Here is a 25928-nt window from a genome sequence, read left to right as displayed (position 1 = left end):
GTTGTCGTCCTCAGCCATGTAATACCTGGTAGTTGTAGTCCTATCTCTGTGTCAGTGTTTGTGTTGTTGTCGTCCTCAGCCATGAAGTACCTGGTAGTTGTAGTCCTATCTCTGTGTCAGTGTTTGTGTTGTTGTCGTCCTCAGCCATGAAGTACCTGGTAGTTGTAGTCCTATCTCTGTGTCAGTGTTTGTGTTGTTGTCGTCCTCAGCCATGAAGTACCTGGTAGTTGTAGTCCTGTCTCTGTCTCTGACTGGAGGAGGCTGTGTCTCAGTAGATCCAGGTCAGTAGTCTCTCTCTCTCTCTCTCTCTCTCTCTCACACACACACACACACACACACACACACACACACACACACACACACACACACACACACACACACACACACACACACACACACTCACACTCACACTCACACTCACACTCACACTCACACTCACACTCACTCACTCACTCACTCACTCACACTCACTCACTCACTCACTCACTCACAATCTAAGGTCCTTTTGTCTCCCCCAGATCTTCAGATTGAGATCCACAACACCAACATCCTGTCCGGAGGCCCCAGCATCCTGTCCGGAGGCCCCAGCGGGAACACTTCTGACTCCAAGACTGGACCTACCAGATACACCGTCCAGAGCTGCAGACAACTCAAAGACCAATACAACATCAAGGATGGTCAGTGGAACACAACACATTCATTCTTCCCTGTGGTATGAGTTAAAGCAGTCAAGCTTGGAAAATAGACATATATGTTAATATATTTATATGTTATTTTTGTGTGTTCATATGTTAATATATATACACCATACAGTGCCTTCAGAAAGTATTCAGACCCCTTGACTTTTTCACACATTTTGTTACGTTACAGCCTTATCTTCTTTTGGCTCAAATCCCGTTAATGGGATCGAGTTGACAACAGTCAGTGAAAGTGCATGGCGCCAAATTCAAACAACAGAAATCTCATAATTAAAATTCCTCAAACATACACGCATTATACACCATTTTAAAGATAAACTTGTTGTTAATCTCACCACAGTGACGGATTTCAAAAATGCTTTAAGACGAAAGCGTACCATGCGATTTTTTTCGGTCAATACCTAGTCACAGAAAAACACAGCCATTTTTTTCAGCCAAAGAGAGCAGTCACAAAAAGCAGAAATAGAGATAAAATGAATCACTAACCTTTGATGATCTTCATCAGAATGCACTCCCAGGAATCCCAGTTCCACAATACATATATGTTTTGTTTGATAAAGTCCATCATTTATGTCCAAATACCTCCTTTTTGTTCGCTCGTTTAGTTCACAAATTCTAATTCACGATGCGCAGGCCAGACGAAAAGTCAGTTTTTAACATAAATCTTCAATAATGTTTCAACCCAGAGAATTCCTTTGTCTTTAGAAAGGAAAAGGAACGCAGCTGCCTCTCACGGGCGCGCACCTGACTGAGCTCATGACACCTGGTTGAAACAGCTCTCTCCCCCTTCACAGTAGAAGACTGAAACAAGGTTCTAAAGACTGTTGACATCCAGTGGAAGCCTTAGGAAGTGCAATATGACCCCATAGACACTGTATATTGGATAGGCAAAGACTTGAAAACCTACAAACCTTAGATTTCTCACTTCCTGGATGGATTTTTTATCAGGTTTTTGCCTGCCATATGAGTTCTGTTATACTCACAGACATCATTCAAACTGTTTTAGAAACTTCAGAGTGTTTTCTATCCAAATCTACCAACTATATGCATATTCTAGCTTTCGGCCTGAGTAGCAGGCAGTTTACTCTGGGAACCTTATTCATCCAAGGTACTCAATACTGCCCCTTAGTCCCAAAGAAGTTATTCTAAAATGGATTTATTAAAACAAATCCTCATCAATCTACACACAATACCCCATAATGACATCACAATACCCCATAATGACATCACAATACCACATAATGACATCACAATACCACATAATGACATCACAATACCCCATAATGACAAAGTGAAAACAGATTTTTTGAAATGTTTGAAAATGTATAAAAAAATTAAAAACAGAAATACTTTACCTCTAATACCTCTAACGAGTCACAAACCCGGATCCGGGATCCCCCCCATCAAAAAAGCTGACTAGCATAGCCTAGACTAAAGCCACAGGGATATCATATAATAAAATGTTCATGAAATCACAAGTCCAAGACACCAAATTAAAGATACACATCTTGTGAATCCAGACATCATTTCTGATTTTTAAAATGTTTTACAGGGAAGACACAATATGTATTTCTATTAGCTAACCACGATAGCAAAAGACACAACTTTTTTTACCCACCATTTTTTTCCTGCATAGGTGGCTATCACAATTTCAACCAAATAAAGATATAAATAGCCACTAACCAAGAAACAACTTCATCAGATGACAGTCTGATAACATATTTATTGTATAGCATATGTTTTGTTAGAAAAATGTGCATATTTCAGGTATAAATCACAGTTCTGCATTGCAGCTGCAATCTGAAATAGCGCCGAAGCAGCCAGAATAATTACAGAGACCAACGTCAAATACCTAAATACTCATCATAAAACATTTCTGAAAAATATATGGTGTACAGCAAATATAAGACAAACATCTTGTGAATCCAGCCAATATTTCCGATTTTTTTAAGTGTTTTACAGCGAAAACACAATATAGCATTAAATTAGCTTACCACAATAGCCAGAAACACAAGCCATTTACCAGCAGCAAAGGTTAGCTATCGTAACAAACCAGCAAAAGATATATAATTTTTGACTAACCTTCATTGGCTGGATTCACAAGATGTGTATCTTTCATCTGGTGTCTTGGACTTGTGATTTAATGATATTTAGATGCTAGTATTTACTTGTGACGCTATGCTAGGCTATGCTAGTCAGCTTTTTTACTGATGGGGGTGCTCCCGGATCCGGGTTTGGGATGAAGTAGAAGTTAATTTGGGAACGAATTTTTAGAAAGTCGAAATGGCGCCCGCATATTGACAAGAAGTTAACATAAATATTCAGAACCTTTGCACAGTCCATCAGTCTCAGTGAATTCGTGCCTTTTCCTAGACCATGTTATTTACATAATAGCAAAGTTAATCAGCATATTGGTGTTGAGAACAATGAGACGGAGCCAGCAGCACAATGAGATGAGAAAACAGCCCTTTTGCCTTATTGGCTAAGAAAAGTGAGGCGTTAGGAAATCACTACTTTTATTTAAGTCTATAATCAATCGCCTAACTGTTAAATATGTATTTTTCTCATTATTATTATCATTATTATGATCATCATTCTAATAATAAGTAATGTCGGTATCATTAGAAGGCTTTGTTTATTAACCACCATCGAGCTGTAGGCCTAAGAGCACATCCTGTTTAGTCTTTATACCGTAACTAACTTAGGCCTACATTTCAATACTTGCATAGGCTTCTGTATCAGTCAATCATTCATTTGTTCATGTCATCACACAGCATACTAGTCATTTTAATACATTAAGGCATATATAGATTGAAAATATTTAGTATGTATTTGTGAATATTTTTTAGATGGGATATACTACCTGACCACGGCTAGCGGGGCTGAGTACCAGACCTTCTGTGACATGACCACGGCGGGCGGCGCCTGGACACTTGTGGCAAGCGTGCACGAGAACAACATGTATGGGAAGTGCACGGTGGGCGACCGCTGGACCAGCCAGCAGGGGAATGACATCAACTACCCAGGAGGAGACGGGAACTGGGAGAATACTGCCACCTTTGGGACAGCAGAGGGCGCCACCTCTGACGACTTCAAGGTGGAATACTCCCCTCTACTTTAGAACACTCCCCTCTACTTTAGAACACTCCTCTTTACTTTAGAACACTTCTCTTTACTTTAGAACACTTCTCTTTACTTTAGAACACTCCTCTTTACTTTAGAACACTTCTCTTTACTTTAGAACACTCCTCTTTACTTTAGAACACTTCTCTTTACTTTAGAACACTTCTCTTTACTTTAGAACACTCCTCTTTACTTTAGAACACTTCTCTTTACTTTAGAACACTCCTCTTTACTTTAGAACACTTCTCTTTACTTTAGAACACTCCTCTTTACTTTAGAACACTCTTCTTTACTTTAGAACACTTCTCTTTACTTTAGAACACTCCTCTTTACTTTAGAACACTTCTCTTTACTTTAGAACACTTCTCTTTACTTTAAAACACTCCTCTTTACTTTAGAACACTTCTCTTTACTTTAGAACACTCCTCTTTACTTTAGAACACTTCTCTTTACTTTATAACACTCCTCTTTACTTTATAACACTCCTCTTTACTTTATAACACTCCTCTTTACTTTATAACACTTCTCTTTACTTTAAAACACTCCTCTTTACTTTATAACACTTATATTTACTTTAGAACACTCCTCTTTACTTTAGAACACTCCCCTCTACTTTAGAACACTCCTCTTTACTTTAGAACACTCCTCTTTACTTTAGAACACTTCTCTTTACTTTAGAACACTCCTCTTTACTTTAGAACACTTCTCTTTACTTTAGAACACTTCTCTTTACTTTAGAACACTTCTCTTTACTTTAGAACACTCCTCTTTACTTTAGAACACTTCTCTTTACTTTAGAACACTTCTCTTTACTTTAGAACACTTCTCTTTACTTTAGAACACTCCTCTTTCCTTTAGAACACTTCTCTTTACTTTAGAACACTTCTCTTTACTTTATAACACTCCTCTTTACTTTATAACACTTCTCTTTACTTTATAACACTTCTCTTTACTTTATAACACTCCCCTCTACTTTATAACACTCCTCTTTACTTTATAACACTCCTCTTTACTTTATAACACTTCTATTTACTTTAGGACACTTCTCTTTACTTTAGAACACTTCTCTTTACTTTAGAACACTCCTCTTTACATAAGAACACTCCCCATTCCCTTTAGAACACTTATTATTCCCTTCAAAACACTCCCCTTTCCCTTCAGAACACTCCTCATTCCCTTCAGAACACTCCTCTTTCCCTTCAGAACACTCCTCCTTCCCTTCAGAACACTCCCCTTTCCCTTCAGAACACTCCTCTTTCCCTTCAGAACAGTCCTCTTTTCCTTCAGAACTCTCCTCATTCCGTTCAGAACACTCCTCAGGCCCTTCAGAACTCTCCCGTTTCCCTTCAGAACACTCCTCAGGCCCTTCAGAACACTCCTCATTCCGTTCAGAACACTCCTCTTTCCCTTCAGAACTCTCCCGTTTCCCTTCAGAACACTACTCTTTCCCTCCAGAACACTCCTCTTACCCTTCAGAACACTCCTCTTTCCCTTCAGAACACTCCTGATTCCCTTCAGAACACTCCTCTTTCCCTCCAGAACACTCCTCTTACCCTTCAGAACACTCCTCTTTCCCTTTAGAACACTCCTGATTCCCTTCAGAACACTCCTCTTTCCCTTCAGAACACTCCTGATTCCCTTCAGAACACTCCTCTTTCCCTCCAGAACACTCCTCTTACCCTTCAGAACACTCCTCTTTCCCTTCAGAACACTCCTCTTTCCCTTCAGAACACTCCTCTTTCCCTTCAGATCACTCCTCTTTCCCTTCAGAACTATCCTCTTTCCCTTCAGAACACTCCTGATTCCCTTCAGAACACTCCTCTTTCCCTTCAGAACACTCCTCTTTCCCTTCAGATCACTGCTCATTCCCTTCAGAACTATCCTCTTTCCCTTCAGAACACTCCTGATTCCCTTCAGAACACTCCTCTTTCCCTTTAGAACACTCCTGATTCCCTTCAGAACACTCCTCTTTCCCTCCAGAACACTCCTCTTTCCCTTCAGAACACTCCTCTTTCCCTTCAGAACACTCCTCTTTCCCTTCAGAACACTCCTCTTTCCCTTCAGATCACTCCTCTTACCCTTCAGAACACTCCTCTTTCCCTTCAGAACACTCCTCTTACCCTTCAGAACACTCCTCTTTCCCTTCAGAACACTCCTCTTTCCCTTCAGAACACTCCTCTTTCCCTTCAGAACACTCCTCTTTCCCTTTAGAACACTCCTGATTCCCTTCAGAACACTCCTCTTTCCCTCCAGAACACTCCTCTTTCCCTTCAGAACACTCCTGATTCCCTTCAGAACACTCCTCTTTCCCTTCAGAACACTCCTCTTTCCCTTCAGAACACTCCTGATTCCCTTCAGAACACTCCTCTTTCCCTCCAGAACACTCCTCTTACCCTTCAGAACACTCCTCTTTCCCTTCAGAACACTCCTCTTTCCCTTCAGAACACTCCTCTTTCCCTTCAGAACACTCCTCTTTCCCTTCAGAACACTCCTCTTTCCCTTCAGATCACTCCTCTTACCCTTCAGAACACTCCTCTTTCCCTTCAGAACACTCCTCTTTCCCTTCAGAACACTCCTCTTTCCCTTCAGAACACTCCTCTTTCCCTTCAGAACACTCCTCTTTCCCTTTAGAACACTCCTGATTCCCTTCAGAACACTCCTCTTTCCCTCCAGAACACTCCTCTTTCCCTTCAGAACTATCCTCTTTCCCTTCAGAACACTCCTCTTTCCCTTCAGAACACTCCTCTTTCCCTTCAGAACACTCCTCTTTCCCTTCAGAACTATCCTCTTTCCCTTCAGAACACTCCTCTTTCCCTTCAGAACACTCCTCTTTCCCTTCAGAACACTCCTCTTTCCCTTCAGAACACTCTTCTTTCCCTTCAGAACACTCCTCTTTCCCTTCAGAACACTCTTCTTTCCCTTCAGAACTCTCCTCATTCCCTTTAGAACACTTTAGACTAATCAGAAGGGTTTTATACTAATCAGATGTACCCCAGGGTCAAACCTAGGTTGGAAAAGACAAAGGTTAAGACAACAACATTTTATTATCCCATAACTCTTTGCAACAATGGGACCAGCTTTACTAGTTAGCAACGGCTCTTCTAATATCCCATAAATCTTTGCAACAATGGGACCAGCTTTGCTTGTTAGCAACGGCTCTTCTAATATCCCATAAATCTTTGCAACAATGGGACCAGCTTTACTAGTTAGCAACGGCTCTTCTAATATCCCATAAATCTTTGCAACAATGGGACCAGCTTTACTAGTTAGCAACGGCTCTTCTAATATCCCATAAATCTTTGCAACAATCGGACCAGCTTTGCTTGTTAGCAACAACGCTGGTAATTAGCAACGGGGCAGGTCCCAGATTTGTGACGACGTTGTCTATATTTTTTGACCCTGGTGTCACACCAAACCTCACTTCCTGATTCCCCATCTCTCAGAACCCAGGGTATTATGACATCATGGCGGAGGACATGTCTGTGTGGCATGTTCCTAACAGAGCTCAGCTGCAGACGTGGAGAAACAGCTCTGTACTCCGTTACCACACTGAAGCCAAGTTCCTAGCCCAGTACGGAGGAAACCTCCACGGACTGTTCAAGGTACAGAATCACGTGTTTTCCATGATGCCATTCAATTTGCTCCATTCTTCACATTATTTTGAGCCGTCTTCCATTCAGCAGCCTCCTCTGGTACACACACACACACACACATGCGCGCACGCACGCACGCACACACACACACACACAGAGTCTGGTATAACTGACCTTTTAGGGACACACAATTCAGTCACATTCAAATCCTATTTTCCCTAAATCTAACCCTAACCCTAACCTTAACATCAAACCCTAGCTCCTAATCCTAAAACTAACCCTAGCTCCTAATCCTAAAACTAACCCTAGCTCCTAATCCTAAAACTAACCCTAGCTCCTAATCCTAAAACTAACCCTAGCTCCTAACCCTAATTCTAACCCAAACACTAATTCGTCTCTCTGTCTCTGTCCCTCTTTCTCCCTCTCCCCACGTGTCCTTGTCCCCACAGCGGTATCCAGTGAGCCCTCTCCCCACGTGTCCTTGTCCCCACAGCGGTATCCAGTGAGGTATGGAGCAGGAAATTGCAACGACAATGGACCTTCTATCCCAGTGGAGTACGATCTGGGAACTAAGGACACCACCAAAATGTTCTATGCTCCCCTCGCCAGAGGTAATAACAACATGTCGTTTATTAGGATCCCCATTAACTACTAAACATAGCAGCAGCTACTCTTCCTGGGGTTCATTAACTACAGCAGCTACTCTTCCTGGGGTCCATTAACTACTGAACATACAGCAGCTACTCTTCCTGGGGTTCATTAACTACAGCAGCTACTCTTCCTGGGGTTCATTAACTACAGCAGCTACTCTTCCTGGGGTTCATTAACTACAGCAGCTACTCTTCCTGGGGTTCATTAACTACTGAATATGCAGCAGCTACTCTTCCTGGGGTTCATTAACTACAGCAGCTACTCTTCCTGGGGTCCATTACCTACTGAATATGCAGCAGCTACTCTTCCTGGGGTCCATTAACTACAGCAGCTACTCTTCCTGGGGTCCATTAACTACAGCAGCTACTCTTCCTGGGGTTCATTAACTACTGAATATGCAGCAGCTACTCTTCCTGGGGTTCATTAACTACTGAACATACAGCAGCTACTCTTCCTGGGGTCCATTAACTACTGAATATGCAGCAGCTACTCTTCCTGGGGTCCATTAACTACTGAATATGCAGCAGCTACTCTTCCTGGGGTCCATTAACTACTGAACATGCAGCAGCTACTCTTCCTGGGGTCCATTAACTACTGAATATGCAGCAGCTACTCTTCCTGGGGTCCATTAACTACAGCAGCTACTCTTCCTGGGGTCCATTAACTACTGAACATGCAGCAGCTACTCTTCCTGGGGTTCATTAACTACTGAACATGCAGCAGCTACTCTTCCTGGGGTTCATTAACTACTGAACAAGCAGCAGCTACTCTTCCTGGGGTTCATTAACTACAGCAGCTACTCTTCCTGGGGTCCATTAACTACTGAACATGCAGCAGCTACTCTTCCTGGGGTTCATTAACTACTGAACAACCAGCAGCTACTCTTCCTGGGGTCCATTAACTACTGAACAACCAGCAGCTACTCTTCCTGGGGTCCATTAACTACTGAACATGCAGCAGCTACTCTTCCTGGGGTCCATTAACTACTGAATATGCAGCAGCTACTCTTCCTGGGGTCCATTAACTACAGCAGCTACTCTTCCTGGGGTCCATTAACTACTGAATATGCAGCAGCTACTCTTCCTGAGGTCCATTAACTACTGAATATGCAGCAGCTACTCTTCCTGAGGTCCATTAACTACTGAATATGCAGCAGCTACTCTTCCTGGGGTTCATTAACTACTGAACATGCAGCAGCTACTCTTCCTGGGGTTCATTAACTACTGAACAACCAGCAGCTACTCTTCCTGGGGTTCATTAACTACTGAACAACCAGCAGCTACTCTTCCTGGGGTTCATTACATACTGAACATGCAGCAGCTACTCTTCCTGGGGTTCATTAACTACTGAATATACAGCAGCTACTCTTCCTGGGGTTCATTAACTACTGAATATACAGCAGCTACTCTTCCTGGGGTTCATTAACTACTGCAGCTACTCTTCCTGGGGTTCATTAACTACAGCAGCTACTCTTCCTGGGGTTCATTAACTACAGCAGCTACTCTTCCTGGGGTCCATTAACTACTGAATATGCAGCAGCTACTCTTCCTGGGGTTCATTAACTACAGCAGCTACTCTTCCTGGGGTCCATTAACTACTGAACAAGCAGCAGCTACTCTTCCTGGGGTTCATTAACTACAGCAGCTACTCTTCCTGGGGTCCATTAACTACAGCAGCTACTCTTCCTGGGGTCCATTAACTACTGAACATAAAGCAGCTACTCTTCCTGGGGTTCATTAACTACAGCAGCTACTCTTCCTGGGGTCCATTAACTACAGCAGCTACTCTTCCTGGGGTCCATTAACTACAGCAGCTACTCTTCCTGGGGTCCATTAACTACAGCAGCTACTCTTCCTGGGGTCCATTAACTACTGAACATAAAGCAGCTACTCTTCCTGGGGTTCATTAACTACTAAACATGAAGCAGCTACTCTTCCTGGGGTTCATTAACTACTGAACATGAAGCAGCTACTCTTCCTGGGGTCCATTAACTACAGCAGCTACTCTTCCTGGGGTTCATTAACTACTGAAGATGTAGCAGCTACTCTTCCTGGGGTCCATTAACTACTGAACAGGCAGCAGCTACTCTTCCTGGGGTTCATTAACTACAGCAGCTACTCTTCCTGGGGTTCATTAACTACAGCAGCTACTCTTCCTGGGGTCCATTAACTACAGCAGCTACTCTTCCTGGGGTTCATTAACTACTGAACATGCAGCAGCTACTCTTCCTGGGGTCCATTAACTACTGAACATACAGCAGCTACTCTTCCTGGGGTTCATTAACTACAGCAGCTACTCTTCCTGGGGTTCATTAACTACAGCAGCTACTCTTCCTGGGGTTCATTAACTACAGCAGCTACTCTTCCTGGGGTTCATTAACTACTGAACATGCAGCAGCTACTCTTCCTGCGGTTCATTAACGAATGAAAATGTAGCAGCTACTCTTCCTGGGGTTCATTAACTACAGCAGCTACTCTTCCTGGGGTCCATTAACTACAGCAGCTACTCTTCCTGGGGTCCATTAACTACTGAACATGCAGCAGCTACTCTTCCTGGGGTTCATTAACTGCAGCAGCTACTCTTCCTGGGGTTCATTAACTACTGAACAACCAGCAGCTACTCTTCCTGGGGTCCATTAACTACAGCAGCTACTCTTCCTGGGGTTCATTAACTACAGCAGCTACTCTTCCTGGGGTTCATTAACTACTGAACCTACAGCAGCTACTCTTCCTGGGGTTCATTAACTACAGCAGCTACTCTTCCTGGGGTTCATTAACTACTGAACATGCAGCAGCTACTCTTCCTGGGGTTCATTAACTACTGAATATGCAGCAGCTACTCTTCCTGGGGTTCATTAACTACTGAACATGCAGCAGCTACTCTTCCTGGGGTTCATTAACTACTAAACAAGCAGCAGCTACTCTTCCTGGGGTCCATTAACTACTGAATATGCAGCAGCTACTCTTCCTGGGGTCCATTAACTACTGAACATACAGCAGCTACTCTTCCTGGGGTTCATTAACTACAGCAGCTACTCTTCCTGGGGTCCATTAACTACTGAACATACAGCAGCTACTCTTCCTGGGGTTCATTAACTACTGAACATGCAGCAGCTACTCTTCCTGGGGTCCATTAACTACAGCAGCTACTCTTCCTGGGGTCCATTAACTACAGCAGCTACTCTTCCTGGGGTCCATTAACTACAGCAGCTACTCTTCCTGGGGTTCATTAACTACAGCAGCTACTCTTCCTGGGGTTCATTAACTACTGAACATGCAGCAGCTACTCTTCCTGGGGTCCATTAACTACAGCAGCTACTCTTCCTGGGGTTCATTAACTACAGCAGCTACTCTTCCTGGGGTTCATTAACTACTGAACATAAAGCAGCTACTCTTCCTGGGGTTCATTAACTACAGCAGCTACTCTTCCTGGGGTCCATTAACTACTGAACATAAAGCAGCTACTCTTCCTGGGGTTCATTAACTACAGCAGCTACTCTTCCTGGGGTTCATTAACTACAGCAGCTACTCTTCCTGGGGTTCATTAACTACTGAACCTGCAGCAGCTACTCTTCCTGGGGTTCATTAACTACAGCAGCTACTCTTACTGGGGTTCATTAACTACTGAACATGCAGCAGCTACTCTTCCTGGGGTCCATTAACTACAGCAGCTACTCTTCCTGGGGTCCATTAACTACAGCAGCTACTCTTCCTGGGGTCCATTAACTACAGCAGCTACTCTTCCTGGGGTTCATTAACTACTGTACATGCAGCAGCTACTCTTCCTGGGGTTCATTAACTACTGAAGATGTAGCAGCTACTCTTCCTGGGGTCCATTAACTACTGAACATGCAGCAGCTACTCTTCCTGGGGTCCATTAACTACAGCAGCTACTCTTCCTGGGGTCCATTAACTACTGAACCTACAGCAGCTACTCTTCCTGGGGTTCATTAACTACAGCAGCTACTCTTCCTGGGGTCCATTAACTACAGCAGCTACTCTTCCTGGGGTCCATTAACTACAGCAGCTACTCTTCCTGGGGTTCATTAACTACAGCAGCTACTCTTCCTGGGGTCCATTAACTACAGCAGCTACTCTTCCTGGGGTTCATTAACTACTGAACAACCAGCAGCTACTCTTCCTGGGGTCCATTAACTACTGAACATGCAGCAGCTACTCTTCCGGGATGACTTGGCTCTATACATAACTGAGCAACGCATTAACTTCTTGCGACTATAGGGGGTGCTGTTTCAAATTAGCATAATTGTCTCTACAGATGAAATGGCTTCCTACTCAATTCTTGATCGTACAATATGCATATTATTGTTATTATTGGATAGAAAACACTATCTAGTTTCTATAGCCGTTTGAATTATGTCTCTGAGTGGAACAGAACTCTTTCTACAGTGAAATCCATGACAGGTTTTGCGACGGTCTGAGAGCGAAGCTCTGATCTCAGTTCAGTTTAAAGGGGTGTGTATATCCTATGGAACGACACGAACTGCACCCGCCTTCCCCTGGATGTCAGTAACCAATGAGAAGTGGAATGGGCTTCCTGCGTAGCTCTCAGAGGTTATAAAACACCAAGGAGTGAGGTACGTCTTCTTTTAGACGTTGAACTTTACGCAGAGAGAGACCCCGGGATGCCATTTTCGAACGCTCAGTAATGAACTTTAGATATATCAGTCTGTAATTTAATTTGATATAGGTGTTAGAAACATCATAACGAAGCTATTTGAAACCGAGTTATATCAGATTATGCGAGTATATTGCTATTTTTCGGAATTTCCTCAGTATTGCGTAATGAGGATTTGGACACGTTAGCTAATGTTAGCAATTGTTAGCTATAGTTAGCTGCTATATCAGAAGTTGAATGCAACGTTTTACAACCAAGCAACGATTCTTTTGGACAAAAGTACCACTTGGCAAGATTCTGATGGAAGCTCGTCGAAAAGTAAGAGCTATTTATGATGTTATTCCATTTTTATGTGGAAAAATGTAAACTCAATAACGGTAAATAGTGACGCCGTTATTGCGGCACTAGTCTGTCTGTAACGCACACTGTATGTCTAGTAACGTTAATTTTAAAAATCTAACTTAGCGGTTGCATTAATAACTAATGCATCTTTCATTTCATGGCCAACCTGTATTTTTTTAGTCAAGTTTATGAATACTTTTCGATAAAAATAGTTGTATTATCATGATGCTGCCGGGCAGATTGCTTGAGTAGTTGGACAGTATTTCCATTGTGTAAGCACGATTTGTGCTGCTAAATATGCACATTTTCGATCAAACTCTATATGGATTGTGTAATATGATGTTACAGGAGTGTCATCGGAAGAATTCTGAGAAGGTTAGTGAAAAAATTAATGTATTTTGGCAATGTTGACGTTATCGCTCTCTTTGGCTAGAATCTATGCTCTGGTAATGTTTGAACATGTGGTATGCTAATATAACGATTTATTGTGTTTTCGCTGTAAGACACTTAGAAAATCTGAAATATTGTCTTTATTCACAGGATCTGTGTCTTTCGATTAGTGTATGCTGTGTATTTTTACGAAATGTTTGATGATTAGTAATTAGGTAATACACGTTGCTCTATTTATTTATTCTAGTCCATTTGTGACGGTGGGTGCAATTGTAAACTATGAAATCTACCTGAAATATGCACATTTTTCTAACAAAACCTATCCTATACCATAAATATGTTATCAGACTGTCATCTGATGAGTTTTTTTCTTGGTTAGTGGCTATCAATATCTTAGTTTAGCCGAATTGGTGATAGCACCTGATGGATTAAGAAACCGATGGAGTTAGAAAAGTGGTGTCTTTTGCTAACGTGGTTAGCTAATAGATTTACATATTTTGTCTTCCCTGTAAAACATTTTAAAAATCTGAAATGGTGGCTTTATTCACAGGATCTGTATCTTTCATTAGGTGTCTTGGACTTGTTATTTAATGACATTTAGATGCTACTATTTAATTGTGACGCTATGCTAGCGATGCTAATCAGTGTGGGGGGGGGGGGGGGGGGGGGGGGGGGGGGTGCTCCCGGATCCGGGGTAGAGGCTCGTTAGAGGTTAAATGTGTTTTGGTTTGGGTACCGTGAAGAAACTCATAGTTGTGTGTCTGCTGGGGTATATGCAGTACTAGTCAAAAGATTAGACACACTTACTCATTCAAGGGTTTTTCCTTTATTTTTTGTACTATTTTCTACATAGTAGAATAATAGTGAAGACATCAAAACTATAAAATAACATATAAAATAACACATATGGAATCATGTAGTACCCAAAAATATATTTTATATTTGAGATTCTTTAAAGTAGCCACCCTTTGCCTTGATGACAGCTTTGCACAATTCCGGCATCCTCTAACACCTCCCAAACCCGGATCCGGGAGCACCCCCATCACTAGAAAAGCTACTAGCATAGCCTAGCATAGCGTCACAAGTAAATACTAGCATCTAAATATCATTAAATCACAAGTCCAAGACACCAGATGAAAGATACACATCTTGTGAATCCAGCCATCATTTCTGATTTTTAAAATGTTTTACAGGGAAGACACAATATGTAAATCTATTAGCTAACCACGTTAGCAAAAGACACCACTTTTTTTACTCCACCAGTTTTTTACTCCATCAGTAGCTATCACAAATTCGACCAAATAAAGATATAAATAGCCACTAACCAAGAAACAACTTCATCAGATGACAGTCTGATGACATATTTATTGTATAGCGTATAGCATACCATTGCAACCACCATCACAACTCTCACCAAAGCGACTAGAATAACTACAGAGAGCAACGTGTATTACCTAATTACTCATCATAAACCATTTCTTAAAAATACACAGCGTACAGCAATTGAAAGACACAGATCTTGTGAATCCAGACAATATTTCAGATTTTCTAAGTGTTTTACAGCGAAAACACAATATAGCGTTATATTAGCATACCACAATAGCAAACATCACAACAGCATTGACTCAAGCCAAACATAGCGATTACGCATAAACCACCAAAAGATATTAATTTTTTCACTAACCTTCTCAGAATTCTTCAGATGACAGTCCTATAACATCATATTACACAATGCATATAGAGTTTGTTCGAAAATGTGCATATTTAGCGGCACAAATCGTGGTTATACAATGAGAAAAGTAGCCAAGCTGCAAAGAAAATGTCAGGAGAAATCTTGGGAAAGGCACCTATTCTAATCGAAAACTATTCATAAACTTGACTAAAAAATACAAGTTGGACAGCAAATGAAAGATAAATTAGTTCTTAATGCAATCGCTGGGTTAGATTTTTAAAATTAAAGCTACTGCGCAATACAGCGTGCGCTAAAGCGAGACCGCCCCATAATTCATGGCGGAATTATTATTTTACATTTGTCAACATAAATACGAATTAACAGCATAAAGACTGCTTACTATTAGCTGAGCTTCCATCAGAATCTTGGGCAAGGTGTCCTTTCTCCAGAACAATCGTCTTTGGGTTGAAAGATGTCCTCTTGTCCGGTCGAAATAGCCGCTAACGTTAGCCACCCACTGGAGAGGTGTCCAACTCGTGAAAGCGCGTCACAAGGAAATCCCAGAAAATCGCAATAAACTGATATAAACTGCTATAAGTCGGTTTAAATTAACTACCTTATGATGTCTTTAACACCTATAACGAATAAAAACATGACCGGAGATATAGAACTACTAAAACGAAAGCGTTTGCAGGACGCCATTGTGATGTCTTCTTGCGCCAGGCGCACCGTTGAAAAGGACGGTACTTCCGTTCCACGGTCTTATATAAGGTCCCAGATTGCGCAATCCACTCCATTCAAATTCTCCCCGCTTACTGACATCTAGAGGAAGACGTATGCAGTGCATGTAGCCCGATGGCTTACATGGGGACTTATAAACTGACCTCAGAACAGGGACCTCGATTTCTGAAAACTCACTCCCTGACAGGAAATATGCTGCAGAATGAGTTCTGTTTCACTCAGAGAAATAATTCAAACGGTTTTAGAAACTAGAGAGTGTTTTCTATCCAATAGTAATAATAATATGCATATTGTACGAGCAAGAATTGAGTACGAGGCAGTATAATTTGGGAACTCATTTTTACAAAGTCGAAATGGCACCCCCATAGGCTCAAGAAGTTAACTTTTAAAAGGTCAACCTGTTAATTGAAATGCATTCCTGGTGACAACCTTATGAAGCTGGTTGAGAGAATGCCAAGAGTGTGCAAAGCTGTCATCAAGGCAAAGGGTGGCTACTTTGAATAATCTCAAATATAAAATATATTTTGATTTGTTTAACACTTTTTTGGTTACTACATGATTCCATATGTGTTATTTCATAGTTTTGATGTCTTCATTATTATTCTACAATGTAGAAAATAGTAAAAATAAAGAAAAACCCTTGAATGAGTATGTGTGTCCAAACTGGTACTATATGTCCAAAGTCCCGTATGTCTGTTTGTAGGAGATCAGCTACTTCAACTTTTTCAATGTTCCTCCTTGGAGTTCAGCTACTTCAATGTTCCTCCTAGGAGTTCAGCTACTTCAACATGTTCAATGTTCCTCCTAGGAGTTCAGCTACTTCAACTTGTCCAATGTTCCTCCTAGGAGATCAGCTACTTCAACTTGTTCAATGTTCCTCCTAGGAGATCAGCTACTTCAACTTGTTCAATGTTCCTCCTAGGAGATCAGCTACTTCAACTTGTTCAATGGTCACACCCTTTACGTGCACATCTCCAGTTGAGGTTTAGGTCAATAAATCTTTTTTTTTTTTACCAAATACAATGCTTTTGATTTTAGATGTATTTAAGACCAGTTTATTGTTAACTTATTACCCGATCTGACACTGACTGTAACTTCGTTCGTTAACTTATTACCCCATCTGACACTGGCTGTAACTTAGATAGACTACACCACCCTCCTAGATAGACTACACCACCCTCCTAGTGTGTAGGCTGTTCCAGCCGAAGACAACATTACATACTTATGTTCCTAAACTTCTATTTCTTTTTTTTCTGTGGCAGGTGAGTTTCAGCCTGGCTTCATCACTTTCCGAGTGATAAACAGAGAACGTGCAGCCTTGGCCATCTGCTCTGGGGTCAAACCTATTGGCTGCAACATGGAACACGTGAGTAAGGCTACGGCCACACAGAAATGTACAGATTTAGTTTTTCCAACGGCAGTCATCAGTTGAGACAGACTACGTAACATGAAAGGCATCGTAATGTCTGTCAAAAGACCGTGGAATGCGATGACTATCGAGCAACAGCTGTTCCGCACATTGACGTAAAGTTTAGTCAACTTTTCTTCTAAGGGCAGAAAGAATCTGATTGGTTTAGGGCAGACCAAATCTGATTGGTTTCTAAAAGGTCAATGGGTGGACTTTAACAGATGCACAAACTTTTGAAAACATGGCATCGGTTTGAACTGAGAATTGAACTGAGAAAGTAAAACTTTGTTACAAGTTGAAACATTTTGAAATGTATTATTGTGTTACAGTAGTCAAAAGAATGTTGCAATATATCTAAGATACAAATGGTTTCCTGACTTGAAGCAAGCGTAAAATGTAGAAAATTAGCAGCAACATGCTAAGCTAATCAGAGCAAGCTAGCTAGCTAAGCATTCTGCAACCTCTTAGCTACTCATGTTGAATTAATAAATAGAGCTAACTAGCTAGCTAGCTAAGCATTCAGCAATCTCTTAGCTACTCATGTTGAATTAATAAATAGAGCCAACTAGCTAGCTAGCTAAGCATTCAGCAACCTCTTAGCTACTAATGTTGAATTAATAAATAGAGCTAACTAGATAGCTAGCTAAGCATTCAGCATCTACTTAGCTACTCGTGTTGAATTAATAAATAGAGCTAACTAGCTAGTTAGCTAAGCATTCAGCAACCTCTTAGCTACTCATGTTAAATTAATAAATAGAGCCAACTAGCTAGCTAGCGAGGTGTCAAATATACAAGTATGTCAGATAACACACTTTATTGAAACAATAAGTTGAATAATCTATATAAACCTTTTTTTTTAATGGGGATGGACAGCCCCCTCCTGCTGTTCAGAGACCATTCAGTCCTCTGAAGCCCCCCTCCTGCTGTTCAGAGACCATTCAGTCCTCTGAAGCCCCCTCCTGCTGTTCAGAGACCATTCAGTCCTCTGAAGCCCCCTCCTGCTGTTCAGAGACCATTCAGTCCTCTTAACCCCCCTCCTGCTGTTCAGAGACCATTCAGTCCTCTGAAGCCCCCCTCCTGCTGTTCAGAGACCATTCAGTCCTCTGAAGCCCCCTCCTGCTGTTCAGAGACCATTCAGTCCTCTGAAGCCCCCCTCCTGCTGTTCAGAGACCATTCAGTCCTCTGAAGCCCCCTCCTGCTGTTCAGAGACCGTTCAGTCCTCTGAAGCCCCCTCCTGCTGTTCAGAGACCATTCAGTCCTCTGAAGCCCCCTCCTGCTGTTCAGAGACCATTACATTTTCTGAAGCTGTTCAGAGACACTTCAGTCCTCTGAAGCCCCCCGCCTGCTGTTCAGAGACCATTCAGCCCTCTGAACCCCCCTCCAGCTGTTCAGAGACCATTCAGTTTTCTGAAGCCCCCTCCTGCTGTTCAGAGACCATTCAGTTCTCTGAAGCCCCCTCCTGCAGTTCAGAGACCATTCAGTCCTCTGAACCCCCCTCCTGCTGTTCAGAGACCATTCAGTCCTCTGAACCCCCCTCCTGCTGTTCAGAGACCATTCAGTTCTCTAAAGTCCCCTCCTGCTGTTCAGAGACCATTCAGTCCTCTGAACCCCCCTCCTGCTGTTCAGAGACCATTCAGTTCTCTGAAGTCCCCTCCTGCTGTTCAGAGACCATTCAGTCCTCTGAACCCCCCTCCTGCTGTTCAGAGACCATTCAGTCCTCTGAACCCCCCTCCTGCTGTTCAGAGACCATTCAGTCCTCTGAACCCCCCTCCTGCTGTTCAGAGACCATTCAGTCCTCTGAACCCCCCTCCTGCTGTTCAGAGACCATTCAGTACTCTGAATACTCCTCCTGCTGTTCATTCACTGGCATTTTCTACAAGAAATCTGCCTCCAGAAATAAAATATTCTCCCAAGTGGATGTGACACCTACTCCCGTGTCCAGCTGCACTGCTGCTTGGATTCCACCTGGCGATCTGTTCACCGTCTGCCCTGGTCTCTCTCTCCCTGTCTGGTACAGGTACCTCCACCACACTCACCCCTCTCTGTTCACCGTCTGCCCTGGTCTCTCTCTCCCTGTCTGGTACAGGTACCTCCACCACACTCCCCCCTCTCTGTTCACCGTCTGCCCTGGTCTCTCTCTCTGTCTGGTACAGGTACCTCCACCACACTCACCCCTCTCTGTTCACCGTCTGCCCTGGTCTCTCTCTCTGTCTGGTACAGGTACCTCCACCACACTCACCCCTCTCTGTTCACCGTCTGCCCTGGTCTCTCTCTCTGTCTGGTACAGGTACCTCCACCACACTCACCCCTCTCTGTTCACCGTCTGCCCTGGTCTCTCTCTCTGTTTAGTACAGGTACCTCCACCACACTCACCCCTCTCTGTTCACCGTCTGCCCTGGTCTCTCTCTCTGTCTGGTACAGGTACCTCCACCACACTCCCCCCTCTCTCCCTGGTTTGTCTCCCCCTGTCTGGTACAGGTACCTCCACCACACTCCCCCCTCTCTCCCTGGTCTGTCTCTCCCTGTGTGGTACAGGTACCTCCACCACACTCCCCGCTCTCTCCCTGGTTTGTCTCCCCCTGTCTGGTACAGGTACCTCCACCACACTCCCCCCTCTCTCCCTGGTTTGTCTCCCCCTGTCTGGTACAGGTACCTCCACCACACTCCCCCCTCTCTCCCTGGTCTGTCTCCCCCTGTCTGGTACAGGTACCTCCACCACACTCCCCCCTCTCTCCCTGGTCTCTCTCCCCTGTCTGGTACAGGTACCTCCACCACACTCCCCCCTCTCTCCCTGGTTTGTCTCCCCCTGTCTGGTACAGGTACCTCCACCACCCTCACCCCTCTCTCCCTGGTCTGTTTCCCCCTGTCTGGTACAGGTACCTCCACCACACTCCCCCCTCTCTCCCTGGTCTCTCTCTCCCTGTCTGGTACAGGTACCTCCACCACACTCCCCCCTCTCTGTTCACCGTCTGCCCTGGTCTCTCTCTCTGTCTGGTACAGGTACCTCCACCACACTCCCCCCTCTCTCCCTGGTCTGTCTCCCCCTGTCTGGTACAGGTACCTCCACCACACTCCCCCCTCTCTCCCTGGTTTGTCTCCCCCTGTCTGGTACAGGTACCTCCACCACACTCCAGCACTGTTGGGTCGAGTGACTCAGAACTTACAATGTCCAGCCCCAAGTAGTTATATATTTTATTTTTTTCTTGTGCATTTTGCTATTTTGCCTCATGACTCCTGCATACTTTGTTGACTACAAACGTTCTTTACCCAACCGTGGGAAAGACTATGTTTGTTCCCACACTCGGAACTCTGACTCTCTATTGGTTACACAGACTTTTGGCCTCCCATCCTATTCTAACCACCTCTCGTCGGCTTTGTATTCATGTTTCCTGATGAAATTGCAGTTCGATGTGATCTTGTTGCCATCTGATGCACATTCAGATGTTATAAATCATCACTGCAGAGCTCTCCTTGTCCTCTGCCGTGCCCTGATTGTATTACTGCTGATGATATCTTGAAACGTGCATGTACACCCTGGCCCATCTACTGTTGCTAGCCCTAATTCTGACTTGTGCTCTGATATCTGCTTCACTGATTTCTGCTCTCGTAAAACCCTGGGTTTTCTGCACGTTAAATACTAGAAACGTATTACCTATTTTTTTACTGTATCAGTAGCTATCACAAATTCAACCAAATAAAGATATAAATAGCCACTAACCAAGAAACAACTTCATCAGATGACAGTCTGATAACATATTTATTGTATAGCATATGTTTTGTTAGAAAAATGTGCATATTTCAGGTATAAATCATAATTTACCATTGCAGCCACCATCACAACTCTCACCAAAGCAACTAGAATAACTACAGAGACCATCGTGTATTACCTAATTACTCATCATAAAACATTTCTTAAAAATACACAGCATACAGCAAATGAAAGACAGATCTTGTGAATCCAGCCAATATTTCAGATTTTCTAAGTGTTTTACAGCGAAAACACAATATAGCATTATATTAGCTTACCACAATAGCCAGAAACACAACACCATTTACCAGCAGCAAAGGTTAGCGATCGTAACAAACAGGCAAAAGATATATAATTTTTGACTAACCTTGATATTCTTCATCAGATGACAGTCCTGTAACATCATATTACACAATGCATATAGGGTTTGTTCGAAAATGTGCATATTTAGCGGCACAAATCGTGGTTATACAATGTGATTAGTGGCCAAAACTTCAAGCAATCTTGGAGAGGCACCTAATCTAATCGATAACTATTCATAAACTTGACAAAAAAATAAAGATTGGACAGCAAATGAAAGATAAATTGGTTCTTAATGCAATCGCTGTGTTATATTTAAAAAATGAACGTTACTGCGCAATACAGCGTGCGCTAAAGCGAGACCGCACCGAAATTCATGGCGGAATTATTGTTTAACATTTTTCAACATAAATACGAATTAACAGCATAAAGACTGCTTACTATTTGCTGAGCTTCCATCAGAATCTTGGGCAAGGTGTCCTTTCTCCAGAACAATCGTCTTTTGGTTGAAAGATGTCCTCTTCTCCTGTCGAAATAGCCGCTAACGTTAGCTATGTGCCGGAAAGGTGTCCAACTCCTGATAGCGCGTCACAAAGAAATCCCAGAAAATCGCAATAAACTGATATAAACTGCTATAAGTCGGTTTAAATTAACTACCTTGTGATGTCTTTAACAACTATAACGAATAAAAACATGACCGGAGATATAGAACTGCTAAAACGAAAGCTTTGCAGGACTCCATTGTGATGTCCCTCTTGCGCCAGGCACCCCGTTGAAAAGAACGGTACTTCCGTTCCACGGTCTTATATAGGGCCCCAGATGGTGCAATCCACTCCATTCAAATTCTCACCGCTTACTGACACCTAGAGGAAGGCGTATGCAGTGCATGTAGCCCCGTAGCTTGCATGGGGACTTATAAACTGACCTCAGAACAGGGACCTCGATTTCAGAAATCTCACTTCCTGACAGGAAATGTGCTGCAGAATGAGTTCTGTTTCACTCAGAGAAATAATTCAAACGGTTTTAGAAACTAGAGAGTGTTTTCTATCCAATAGTAATAATAATATGCATATTGTACGAGCAAGAATTGAGTACGAGGCAGTTTAATTTGGGAACGAATTTTTACAAAGTCGAAATGGCACCCCCCTATTGACAAAAGGTTAAAGGTCCCCAAAGCAAACATCCCTGAGTCGCTTGTCTTTTCAGTTCTCTGCAGCGAGCGACTGGAACGAGCTGCAACAAACACTCAAACTGGACAGTTTTATCTCCATCTCTTCATTCAAAGACTCAATCATGGACACTCTTACTGACAGTTGTGGCGGCTTTGTGTGATGTATCGGTAAAGTGTCCAATCACTGGACACTTTAATAAACGGATCACTAGTCACTTTAAATAATGCCACTTTAGTAATGTTTACATATTTTACATTACTCATATCACATGTATATACTGTTTTTTATACCATCTATTGCACCTTGGCTTTGCCGCTCGGCCATCGCTCATCCATATACTTATATGTACATATTCTCATTCACCCCTTTAGATTTGTGTGTATTAGGTAGCTGTTGGGGAATTGTTAGATTACTTGTTAGATATTACTGCACTGTTGGAACTAGAAGCACAAGCATTTTGCTACACTCACATTAACATCTGCTACCCACGTGTATGTGACTAATACGATTTGATTTGATTTGAAGGTCAGTCAAATGAAACTGGCTCTCATGAGGATCGCCACAGGAAGAGTTACCTACTTTGCATCAGAGGATAAGTTCATTAGAGTTACCTCCACCTCAAGTAACAGACACATCTCAACATCAACTGATCAGAGGAGATTGTGTGAATCAGGCCTTCATGGTCACATTGCTGCAAAGAAACCACTACTAAAGGACACCAATAAGAAGAAGATACTTGCTTGGGCCAAGAAACACGAGCAATGTATTCCAAATGGGAGATTTTTGGTTCCAACCGACATGTCTTTGTGAAATGCAGTGTGGGTGAACGGATGATCTCTGCATGTGTGGTTCCCACCGTGAAGCATGGAGGAGGAGGAGTGGAGGTGCTTTGCTGGTGACACTGTCGATGATGAATTGAACCCTGCATGGCTACCACAGCATTCTGCAGCAATACGCCATCCCATCTGGTTTGTGCTTAGTGGGACTTTCATTTATTTTTCATCAGAACAAAGACCCAACACACCTCTCCAGGCTGTGATAGGGCTACTCTACTAAACACACCTCTCCAGGCTGTGATAGGGCTACTCTACTAAACACACCTCTCCAGGCTGTGATAGGGCTACTCGACTAAACACACCTCTCCAGGCTGTGATAGGGCTACTCTACTAAACACACCTCTCCAGGCTGTGATAGGGCTACTCGACTAAACACACCTCTCCAGGCTGTGATAGGGCTACTTGACTAAACACACCTCTCCAGGCTGTGATAGGGCTACTCGACTAAACTAACATCACTGTCAATGGAGCAGCATTTCAACTGTTCCACTTTCTAGTTTTTTTAAGCTTTTATCAAGAATTTTAGCTTGTTATCGTTTTCTCATTTACTGGCATATTTGATACCTCGCTAGTTAGCTAGTTAGCTAGTTAGCGAGTTTGCGAGTTTGCTAGTTTGCTAGTTTGCTAGTTAGCTAGTTAGCTAGTTTGCTAGTTAGTTAGTTTGCTAGTTTGCTAGTTAGCTAGTTAGCTAGTTAGCAAGTTAGCTAGCTAGCTCTATTTTTAATTCAACATGAGTGAACAAATTTGACTACACTTGATGTCAACCTGCAGTGGTTCCAGTGTGCATGGTTTTCCATCATGGTTATTTAAATAAATCATGATTGAGCGGGTGCGTGCGTTTTTCTAAATGATTTTGGCCGTATAGACGTGCCTGAATGTTGCAGAGAAAGGTGGGTGGAGCTACCGCCCTGCTTACTTCTGCTCCTTCTTCTAATGTCTTTTCTCGTCGCCGCCCCCCAGAACCTAATCAACGATCTGACACAATTACACCAGATTTTATTTATGATCTAAGTTACAGAGATTATCCATTGACACGTGATGGACAACAGAAATGATTGTCCGACAAAAAAAAAAATCACAAATTGTCAATCTCTTTACTACGCTGTCTGAAGAGAATTGACTAGAGTTTAACTTTTTACAGACGAAAAACAAAGAAATGATGAATAAATATTTGATTTCATTCTGGTTCACGTGTCTGTCTGGCCGTAGCCTAGGACGATAAAATGGTGTGTGTGTGTGTGTGTGTGTGTGTGTGTGTGTGTGTGTGTGTGTGTGTGTGTGTGCGTGCGTGCGTGCGTGCGTGCGTGCGTGTGTTTTTTTTTGTTTGCAGTACTGTGTTGGAGGAGGAGGACACTTCCCCGAGGCTGCTCCTAGACAGTGTGGTGACTTCTCCTCCTTTGACTGGGACGGCTACGGGACCAACACAGGCTATAGCTCATCCAAGGAGATCACTGAAGCTGCCGTCCTGCTCTTCTACCGCTGAGATCCTCAACGGCTTCATTCTAGGAAGCCTTTGATTGGCTAACTAGATTATTCACATTTCTAGCGTAGGAAGCATCATTTCACACACCTGTTTGGGGAAGAGGGTGATATGAGATGTAATACCGGTTATTGGCCACTAGGAGTGTTGATCAAAGAACAGACAGAGGTTCTAATCCTACTGATGTTACACCAAGAACTGTAACTTTCATATCTTGATATTGTCTTCGTTCCTCTTGTCTCTGTCTCTCTCTTCCTCTTGTCTCTGTCTCTCTCTTCCTCTTGTCTCTGTCTCTCTCTTCCTCTTGTCTCTGTCTCTCTCTTCCTCTTGTCTCTGTCTCTCTCTTCCTCTTGTCTCTGTCTCTCTCTTCCTCTTGTCTCTGTCTCTCTCTTCCTATTGTCTCTGTTTGTCTCTTCCTCTTGTCTCTGTCTCTCTCTTCCTCTTGTCTCTGTCTCTCTCTTCCTCTTGTCTCTGTCTCTCTCTTCCTCTTGTCTCTGTCTCTCTCTTCCTATTGTCTCTGTTTGTCTCTTCCTCTTGCCTCTGTCTCTCTCTTCCTCTTGTCTCTGTCTCTCTCTTCCTCTTGTCTCTGTCTCTCTCTTCCTCTTGTCTCTGTCTCTCTCTTCCTCTTGTCTCTGTCTCTCTCTTCCTCTTGTCTCCGTCTCTCTCTTCATCTTGTCTCCGTCTCTCTCTTCCTCTTGTCTCTGTCTCTCTCTTCCTCTTGTCTCTGTCTCGCTCTTCCTCTTGTCTCTGTCTCTCTCTTCATCTTGTCTCCGTCTCTCTCTTCCTCTTGTCTCTGTCTCTCTCTTCCTCTTGTCTCTGTCTCGCTCTTCCTCTTGTCTCTGTCTCTCTCTTCCTCTTGTCTCTGTCTCTCTCTTCCTCTTGTCTCTGTTTGTCTCTCTTTCTGAAATACTGAGCTACTATCAATCAAATCAATAAATTTACAGCAAGTTAAAATGTCCTGAATCCTCATTTAGTCAAATGTCCTTTAATGGACTCTGAATAAGTTACAATGCACACTATTATTTAATAGTGTATATTATTTTAGTGTTATTATTATTATTATTATTATTGTTATTCATATTATTTGTAATATAATTATTGTTATTAGTATTATTGTTATCATTCGTATTACTATTAGT

General features: G+C 42.8%; 1 protein-coding gene across 1 annotated transcript; it reads left to right on the top strand.

Moving 5' to 3' along the window:
• The first annotated feature begins 129 nt into the window (after nucleotides 1–129).
• Nucleotides 130–25695, top strand: LOC129844176 (intelectin-like). Its single transcript, XM_055912595.1, has 7 exons — nucleotides 130–281; nucleotides 519–677; nucleotides 3548–3795; nucleotides 7265–7423; nucleotides 7908–8025; nucleotides 17108–17211; nucleotides 24640–25695. Exons 1-7 carry the CDS (start codon nucleotides 212–214, stop codon nucleotides 24790–24792), a joined length of 1011 nt encoding a protein of 336 aa, XP_055768570.1. The 5' UTR covers nucleotides 130–211; the 3' UTR covers nucleotides 24793–25695.
• The last annotated feature ends 233 nt before the right edge of the window (nucleotides 25696–25928 follow it).

This window comes from Salvelinus fontinalis, unplaced genomic scaffold, assembly GCF_029448725.1.
Source record: "Salvelinus fontinalis isolate EN_2023a unplaced genomic scaffold, ASM2944872v1 scaffold_0189, whole genome shotgun sequence".
Taxonomy (NCBI): domain Eukaryota; kingdom Metazoa; phylum Chordata; class Actinopteri; order Salmoniformes; family Salmonidae; genus Salvelinus; species Salvelinus fontinalis.
This window is presented reverse-complemented; position numbering and strand designations above follow the sequence as displayed.

Excerpts from the sequence above, each read along its gene's own strand:
- LOC129844176 (XM_055912595.1), top strand. The coding sequence starts at position 212 with ATGAAGTACCTGGTAGTTGTAGTCCTGTCTCTGTCTCTGACTGGAGGA. Across the intron at positions 282-518 it reads CTGTGTCTCAGTAGATCCAG|ATCTTCAGATTGAGATCCAC; the intron begins GTCAGTAGTCTC and ends TGTCTCCCCCAG. Across the intron at positions 678-3,547 it reads CCAATACAACATCAAGGATG|ATGGGATATACTACCTGACC; the intron begins GTCAGTGGAACA and ends AATATTTTTTAG.